The sequence below is a fragment of the Lagopus muta genome, chromosome 5, assembly GCF_023343835.1.
Source record: "Lagopus muta isolate bLagMut1 chromosome 5, bLagMut1 primary, whole genome shotgun sequence".
NCBI lineage: Eukaryota > Metazoa > Chordata > Aves > Galliformes > Phasianidae > Lagopus > Lagopus muta.
Window position 1 is genome coordinate 56,696,908 of NC_064437.1, and position 9,253 is coordinate 56,706,160.

General features: G+C 53.4%; 1 protein-coding gene across 1 annotated transcript; it reads left to right on the top strand.

The window, feature by feature from the left end:
• The first annotated feature begins 4,823 nt into the window (after positions 1 to 4,823).
• On the top strand, positions 4,824 to 7,617 carry ADRA2A (adrenoceptor alpha 2A). Its single transcript, XM_048946715.1, has one exon. The coding sequence runs from the start codon at positions 4,985 to 4,987 to the stop codon at positions 6,314 to 6,316; it is 1,332 nt and encodes a 443-aa protein (XP_048802672.1). The 5' UTR covers positions 4,824 to 4,984; the 3' UTR covers positions 6,317 to 7,617.
• Positions 7,618 to 9,253: the final 1,636 nt, after the last annotated feature.

The window sequence follows — 9,253 nt, forward strand, 5'->3', positions numbered from 1 at the left end:
AAATTTGCTTTCCCTTTCTATCCAGTGGCATGAAGCTGTGATGAGGAAAGTCAGGTTGAATATCAGGAAAAGGTTCTCCACCAGCTGCCGGCGGGCACAGGACAGGCTCTCCAAGGAAATGGCCGTAGCACCGAGCTGCTGGGGTTCAGGAGGCATCTGGGCAACACTCTCAGGCATATGATCTGATTTTTGGATGGTCCTGTGTGGGGCCGAGAGTTGGACTTTGATGTTCCTTGTTGGGTCCCTTCCAACTCGGGATATTCTGTTTCTATGGCCCTGCCCTTCATTAATTCGTGCTGAAGGCTGAATGGCTGATTTCTCTTTTCCCTCTTCCCTTTGCTCTGTCTTCTCAGCAAAGCAGGGAAGAGTGTAGCAGCAGAGATTCACGGTTGCTTGTATGTGCTTAGTTTCTTATGATGCTTCAGAGCAAGACGTAGATTATTTTGCTCTTTAGTTCTGTGTGGCAATAATTTACCTTGCTGCCTTTGCTGTTCATGGGGAAAAAGAAAACTGGAACCAAAAAGGCACAAGTGTGGATGCACTATACTTCTTCTCTCATATCTTGTGTACCAGCCTGCCTTCTCTGAGTGCTTTATCCTGGTTACACATTATTGCCCTCAGTAAACAGTTCCCAGATAGGATAAATGTTTCCTGGGGAGAGAGAGGCTTTGTGTAGCTGAAAAGCAGGTCATAGTGCTGAATAAGCAAATAAATCTCATGCTGGTGTTTAAACTTAATTTGAGCCTCACAGGAAAAAAAAAAGTTGTACCTTGCAATCTGTACAGGGTTAACTGTACTGTAGCCAAGGAGGGAACAGGCTCGGTAAGGATGATGGATTCCCCTCTGCGATGTGCTGCACGCAGGATCCGCAAACCAAGCACAAGGATGGAAGCCCCACCTCTGGAGAGAAGAGTCAGGGTTGGTTAAAGCCCACTGAGATCATCTAGTCCAACCATCGACCCACCACCACCATGCCCACTGAACCGTGTCCTGGGGTGGCTGTCAGAGGGGGCTTTGTGCAGGGTTGTGGTTTAGGACTGGGGGAACGATGCAGCTCTGGATGCTGCCCTGCATCCTCGTTCCCATCCCCTGCTACAGGAGGGTGGGAGATGGAGAAGGACAGAAGTTGACACAGAGAGAAGCTTCCCTGCAGGTCCAGCTGCAGCTCCTGCGTGATATCTCAGCGCTATTTGCTTTTGCCACTAGATGGTGAAATAAGTAATAAACGAAGGCACCTCAAGTCTCGCCGTGTTCCCTGGTGGCCTCCCTCCTCGTGGAGCTGCGCCAATGTGCTCTGCTTTCTGGGAACCCAGCAATTCCAGGCAATTATGCTCAGTGCAGCTCAGCCTTCAAGAAGTGCTGCTGCCACCCGGAGCGCTTTGATCCCTGCCTGCAGCACTGCCATGCTGGCTTCGTTTTGGCCAAGCTGGGTTAAACTCAGCCTACCTGCCTGCTGTGGGCGTGCATGGAATGCTGGTGCTGAACACTTGCTGGTGCTGAACACTTGCCTGGGCTGTGAAGGGGTGGAGGATACAGTTCCCTCTCCACAGCAACCAGAGACAGGGACACGCCAGGTTGGCTCTGCAGCCTCAGGATGCTGCTGGTTGCAGCCTGGAGCATGGCTGTCATGGCTTTGGATGGAGACAGTGAAGAACAGGGAGGGAAAGGGTAAAGATGGGGTGGGGACCCAAGGGAGAGCAACTTGATGGAATGAGTTATGGCTTCTCAGCTGAGTAATTGAGTGCTAACCTGTCTCAGGTGTGAAACAAAAAGCTTTATAGAGAGATAGTCTCAATGTTGCCTGAAACACGGGCTGGCTCTGCTGGTGAAAGGCGACCTGCTGAGCTGCTGGGGCTGGATTGCTCCCATTGAGGGAAGGCTGCAGGGAAAGCTGGCAGCACCCAGTTTCTTTTCTTCACTTTCCCCACTCAGCATGAAGTGCCTGAATGGCACTTTACAGGGAGGTAAAGCAGTGGACAAATGTGACGCTCACATGAGCGCTGTGCCTGTGCCCCAAGCTCCACCGTGCTGCAGCTGGTAGCACAGCAATGTTTGTCTTGGCTGTCAGCACTGGGCTGCACAACCCAACCTGCTGCTTAGAATCTTGCCTGACAGGGCTGGCAACCTGAGTGTGGCCTATGGGGAAACACGAGCAAGGCTTTAAAGCTGTTTGCAAAACAGTATGGAAGGAGCTGGTGGTTGCACAGGGACTGTCTCATGCTGGTTTGAGCTAGATATGAGGATCTGCCATGGTTTGTGATACTCAGTATGCTGCTCTGCACAGCCAGCAGCAGGGTACTGTCCCTGTGGCTCTTCCCACACCTATTTGATCAAATAACTCAGGGAAGCACAGCCAACAGCCAAGGCTGAGCAAACCCTGTTGCAAAGGCACTGCTGTGAAGTGGAGGGAAAGAAGCAAAATGCACATCTGCGGCATAGCAGTGGGTGGGGAAGGGGAGGACTGTGAGGCTGGACATGTGAGCAGGGCAAAGTGCCTGAGCAGCTGGTAGGGATGAACAGGGGGTGGCCAGGCCTGCTATGCTTGTGATGATTTTTTTCATTTTAAACTGTGTTTTGTTTTTCTTTTGTAAGAAGGAAAAGATGAATCACAGCATTCGCAGTGCCCTCCTGGAAATGGGCAGTGCTTTGGCTGATGGTGTTGTTGGGCAGCAATGCACCCATTGAGGTCAGGTCTGAGTGCTGGAGGTCTGTGCCTCTTCCACAGCACCTTCTGAGGTATAAGAGCAAAAGAAAAAGGGAAAAGCAGTGTTTGTTGTGGCACGGCTTGGCTGTGCCCTGGTTCTGTAGCTCACAGGGCTTGAATAGCTTCCTGGGCTGTCCCACTGGTGCTGATGGAGTTGGGGCTTCAGAGCCCTGGCTGCTCTCATCAGCCTTGTCAGCATGCATCCAAATGCTGAGCAGCTGGATGCCAGGAGACTGATATCAAAATTTTATTTACTGTTACTTTCCCCCTTCTGCCCCCCAAGCTTTTTCTCTACAGTCTTCCACAGACTACAAATGCACGTTTCTCACCAAATCCCAGGACTCTGAGTGCTGAGGCATTATAATTACCATAATGCATGGGATGGGCTGCTACCACAGCCCTCCTGCAGGAGTGGGTGTGCTTGGGGGCTATCCTGGGGGTCTGCACTAGCCCTGGTGCTTCTCACCATCACGGCAGAGCTGTGAGACAACCTGGACAGAGGCTGAAAGGGAGATGTGATGCTACTGAGGTGCTTACAGGTGCTGCTGGGGTCTGCTTTCTCAATGTCACAGCTCAGAGTGGAAGTGGCTGGGTTGAGCTTTAGGTGAGACTGAGGGGTTTCCATCTACAAAAGGAGAGAGAAAATTGAAGCAGCTGTTGTGGTTTCATCATTTACGTCTACACTCTGCCCAGGCTGAGGAATTTGGCTTGTGAGGATGCGATAGGTGCTCCAGAAAAGCATGAGGTCCCAGCACAGCACTCCCAGCCTTGCTGCAGCCCCAGGAGTCCCTGCACCCTCTGTCTCCGTGTGCCCTGTGCTGTGAGGTCAGATTTTACAGATTGCACCGGCTCTGATGGAGGTCAGTGAACACAGGGAAGTGTGTGTGTGTGTGTGTATGTGTGTCACTGTGGCCTCACTTTACAGCCTTGAAGGCACTCTCTGCAGCTGGCATCTGCAAAATGGGCATCTTCCCCACTGCCCTCTCACCCGTGTCAGCACTGCAGGCTGTGTCCAGCAGCTCCCACATCCCAGGCCCTACTTTGTGTCACTGCTTATAGCACAGTGTGGGGATGAGGGAACAGGGCTTTCTGCCTCCTGTGCAGGAAATACCTTTATTGGCTCAAGCACCTGATGTGGTGATTAACTGAGAGCTGCCTGAACCCTGATCATCTTCAGGGACATCTAAAAGTGAGAGCAAAGAGCCCATGAGTGTGTAAGCCAGGGCTGTATGGGTCAGCGCTCTGTGCGTGCTGAGATCTGGGGGCCACCAGGTGTGCCACCACTGCTCTTTGCTGCTAACGAGGTGCTGTGATGCTGCTGCAACCCAGGGGGGCTAAGCCAGCACGTGGGGGTCTGAGGCTGCTCCTCTCCGTAGGGCAGATGCGGGGCTGCCGCTCGCCTCCCATCCTCCTGCGTGGAGGAGAGACTGCGAGAGCCTGCGGGGAGCTGGCGTGTGGCAGGAGGAACTCCCCCGGCGCCGGTTGCGGCTGCTGGCGTTCGGGTGCCGCCGGTCGGGACATCGCGTGGGTGCTGTGGCCACGAGGGCCGCTGCGTGCAGTGCGGTGCGGCGGCCAGCAGGTGCCACTGCCCCCCCGCGCTGCCTGGGGCCGCCGCCCGGCTGCTCCCCCCGCCTCGCCTTTCCCCACTCGTGACGGCCCGAAGCGGCACCACGGCCGTGTGTGTGTGTGTGTGTGTGTGTGCGGGGGGGAGGGGGCCACGCAGGGCTCGGAGCCCGTGCAGGATGGGGTGGCACCGCGCCGTGAGGCTGCGATGCTCGGGAAAGGTGGGGGAGCCGGGGGCTGGGGGTACCCGGAGCAGCGGGCAGGAGGTGGACGGGGCTGAGCTTGTCGGCGCTGGAGGCGAAGCTGCGGGGTCTGTGTGTGCGTGTGTGTCTGTGTGTATATGTGTGTCTGTGTATGTGCGTCTGTTTGTGTGTGCGCGGCGCGTCTGTCCGTGTGTGTGTGTGTGTGTGTGTGCGTGTGCGCGCACCGGGGGCAGCTCCCCACGTGGGGCTGACGCGGCAGCCCCGGCCTGATCCGGGGCTATAAAACGGCTCCGCGGCGAGCGAAGCAGAGCAGCCTCCGTCGGCTGCAGCCCAGGCTCGGCTCCGCTGCGCTTCGCGCCCGGCATGAGCCGCGCCCGCCCTCGCCCCCCCGGCCGCCGCCGCTCAGCCCCCGTCCGGGCGGCGCCGCTGTAGGAGCGCGGAGCCCCGCGGAGAGCCGGGAGCGGCGCGGGTGGGGCAGGGGGCGAAGGGCGGGGGTGTCCGCGCAGCGGGGTTGATGTTTAACCCGGAGCGCCCGTTCACGGAGAGGGGCCACTTCTCCTCCATGGAGTACCAGCGGCAGCTGGAGGAGGAGGAGGGCTACCCGCCTCCCGGCGCCAACGGGACCTTCAACGACAGCGGGGCCGGGCTGGGATGGAGCATGCCGTACCCCCTGCACACCACCGTCACCCTCATCAGCCTGGCGGGCTTGCTCATGCTCTTCACCGTCTTCGGCAACGTCCTGGTCATCATTGCCGTCTTCACCAGCCGGGCGCTCAAGGCCCCCCAGAACCTCTTCCTGGTGTCCTTAGCCTCGGCCGACATCCTGGTGGCCACGCTGGTCATCCCCTTCTCCCTGGCGAACGAGGTGATGGGCTACTGGTACTTCGGCAAAGTCTGGTGCGAGATCTACCTGGCCTTGGACGTGCTGTTCTGCACCTCCTCTATTGTGCATTTGTGTGCCATCAGCCTGGACCGCTACTGGTCCATCACTCAAGCCATCGAATACAACCTCAAGCGCACCCCGCGCCGCATCAAGTGCATCATCTTCATCGTCTGGGTCATCTCGGCCGTCATCTCCTTCCCGCCGCTCATCTCCATAGAGAAGAAGAGTGGGCAGAAGGTGGACCAGTGGCCGGCAGGGTGCAAGATCAATGACGAGAAGTGGTACATCATCTCGTCGAGCATCGGCTCCTTCTTCACCCCGTGCCTCATCATGATCCTGGTCTACGTGCGCATCTATCAGATAGCCAAGAGGCGAACCAGGGTCCCGCTGAACAAGAGGGCGGAGCGCCCGGAGAAAAAGCAGAATGGCTTGGCTGACAAGGAGGACCTGCCAGCTTCAGCCCAGCTCAATGGGGAGAAAGCGGCCGGAGCTGGAGATGGGCAGGAGGGAGAGGTCAACGGCATAGATATGGAAGAAACCTCCTCCTCTGAGCACCAGGAGAACAACCAGCCCAAGAAGTCAGAGAGACCCCTGCGGGGGAAGACCAAGACTAAGCTGAGCCAGATTAAACCTGGGGACGCTTTGCCCAGGAAGACGGAGGAGGAGAGGAACACCAAAGGGTCCCGGTGGAGGGGCAGGCAGAACCGGGAGAAGCGTTTCACCTTCGTGCTCGCAGTGGTGATTGGGGTCTTTGTCATCTGCTGGTTCCCATTCTTCTTCACCTACACGCTGACTGCAGTCTGCAAGAGCTGCTCTGTGCCTGCCACCCTCTTCAAGTTCTTCTTCTGGTTCGGTTACTGCAATAGCTCCTTGAACCCCGTCATCTACACCATTTTCAACCACGACTTCAGACGGGCCTTCAAAAGGATCCTCTGCAGGATAGAGAGGAAAAGGATCGTTTGAAGGACCTGTGGGCAGAACTAATAATTCAAGACTTTGCAAGAGAGTAAGGCATGGCTTCTTGGGCTGTGCTTGCATGGGATGGTTTCCTTCAGCTTGTGATCAGGAAGCCTTCCAAACCTGAGATGAGCCCACTGAAATGCCCAACAGCGGCAGCAAGGAGCGGCAGGCAAGTGGAGGTCTGAGCCTGGCACTCAGCTCCCAGGGGAGGATGACTTTCGATTCGCTCGGTTTACTTTGTGAAATTTTTTTCTTTTGCCACAGAGTCTCTCAGTGGATATTTTCTTGACTGCTCAGTTTGACTCTTTAAAGACAAACGACGCACAGCTCCGTGGGATGAACAGCAAAGAGGGAGTATGCTCCTTCAGAGGTGTTGGCTTTTTATTTTGTTGTATCTTCCCCCTCCCCTTACCCCCCATTGTATATGTAATTAATTTTAACCCCCTTGTAAAATACAGTATTGTATCTCTGCATCTGAATGTCTTGATTTCTGTAAGGCAAGCAGCTTTGAAACTGTGAATGCTTTAATTATGTTTGACACCTGAAAACTCCCTCTCTTCCCATTCCCTGAAATCCTCCTTACTCAAAACCAACAAAGAGTTAGAGCAGTTTCCCCTGCCTGACAAGTGGATAATACTACCAACATTTCCATTTCCAATGTCCTGCTGTTCTTTTTTCTATTTTTTTTTTAATTCTTTTTGGCTATAGAGCTGAGGATCACACTCCCTAACAGTCTAGTTTTGGTTGTTTTTTTTTTGTTTTGTTTTGTTTTTTCATTTTCTCTCTGTTCTACCTGGTTCTGTTGAATTCAGTGCTGCCCGTGGTACGATAAGGCTGAGCTATAACTTCCATGTCCCTACCAGCTGCAGCAGAGCCGTGGGGCGGTTGCCATGCAGGCGGGCACCCAAGGGCTGCTGAGGGCTCTTTCTCACGCCGTGCAGAGCTTGGGACCCAGCCAAGCTCTCAGCAACTTCCCCTCAGCTGATATTACACTGTATTGAAGCGCCAAAGTGTGTTCAATGCTAACTCGGTTCCCCCACCCCCGACTGTAAATAGATAACATTTCAAAGCAACGTCAGTGCTCCGTATATCACACTGTCTTGTTTCTATTGATTTTCTGCTGTTTTAACTCCCGCTGTGTTCCCTGAGTGAGGGAGAGTTCAGTTTGCAATCTGCCGCTCTCATCTGCCCTAGGAAATGCTGAAGCATCCCTCTTGCAGTCTTACACAGGGCAAAGCTCTGAAAGGGGGAACTTCCTGGCAGGTTCCCCAGTATTTTATAGTGTAAGAGAGCTTTTTTTTTTTTTAATTAAAAAAAAAACAAACCACAAAGTGTAAATATTGTGAGGTTGGAGCAGGAGAGGGAGTTAATGCTGCCTTTCTACTCCTCTCTTGAAATGTCTTTCAGCTTTTTCTGCTCAAAACTAAAAACACAAAGAGAACAAATGTCACATCCTTCTGCCATGGAGAAATTTCTGGAGAATGCTGAAAGGAAAAACTTCCTGATCTCTCTTAAGAAACAAGTCTGCAAGCCTCCTAATGCCACCCGTACAGCTCTTCAGTGATGACAGATCGTAGGAACTGTTTGGAGAAAGCAAAGTTCAGATCTCACGTATAGGATGGATTTGCCTTCTGTAGGGTTGTGTGGTGCACAGGAAGAGACTTTAAAGCAGCACCTTTTTACTTTTGGATGTGTTCTGTTGATTTTGCTCCCTTCTGACTTTGTATTCACTCGCAGGGTGCCCAGACGCACCCTGGGACCTGGTGAGCAGTGTTTACATTCACTTGCGTTTTCAGAGTTGAATCCTCAAAAGGTGAGGAGAGCAAATAAACTGTGCTTGACTGTAGAAACAAAGCAGAAAACACAAGCAGAGGTTGCTACAATGGATGATTATTTTTAATAAATAAAAGAGTGTTTACAGATCAAGCGTGAAAGCCTTCTGAATAATCTGTTTAGCTGTGTCGTATTTTTTTCCAGCTGCTCACCGATTCTCAGGCAGCTTTGCTTTTGACACTGCTACAGGAACACGTTGGGAAAAGCAGTGGTGCTTTCTGAAGGCGTTGTGACAGCAGGTAGGGAACAATGGCTCGCTTCATTGCGCAGGGGCAGAGCAACAAATGAGTCCTTGGTGTTTCTTGTTCTTCCCACCCCCTTTCATGGCATGGTAAGAGCATTCATGTGTTTCTTAGAGAAAAGAGCTTAGAGGTGATTTGCTCCTCAGAAATGCAGCCTGACCCTGGTTTTGCCTCTTGCTGGGGCTGCCCAGCTGTGGCTGCTTTATAGCTGATTGGTTGAGAAGGTTTGTAATAATTAGGCTGCAGATGGGATTAGAAGTGATTGGGCTGGAAGGAGATATTCCTGCATGTATGCAGGAGTGCCCACGTGGCCAGAGTGTTTCGCAGGTCTGGAGGGTGTGATGGAGGCAGGTATTCTGCTGTCCCCTCTGGCTGCAGGTACACCTGTTGGCTTTGGCAGGTTTTCCCAAGCAGACCCCAGGATAGATGTAGGAGCTGGCAACTGAGTGGCCATCAGTCACACATCCCCATCCTTCTGCCTGCTGGCCTCCTGGCCAAGTCTCTAGCACAGCCAGTGTTCTGGTGGATTTGGGGCAGGGGCTTTGATGGGCTGTCACTGTGCATGGCTTAAATATGCACAGCTTGCTCCCAGTTTTCCACCAAATGCAAAAGCAACGTGCTTTTGGGGTTATGTTCTTCCCAACCCCTTGTGGTTCAGACCAGCCAAATAAAATGCCCCAGGAGCTGCGGTGGGTGCAGGCAGTGACTTTTTCATCTGCCATGCAGAGCTGCCTGTCCACCCCTGTGGCTGGTGTCTTAATTTCCACCATCCTGCTGCCTTTGCCTGCTGCCTGCTGATTCTTTTGTGTTTCATTTCTCTGAGCTGCTGGACATTTGTTTTCGGATCTGTCTTAAGCCGTTTTTG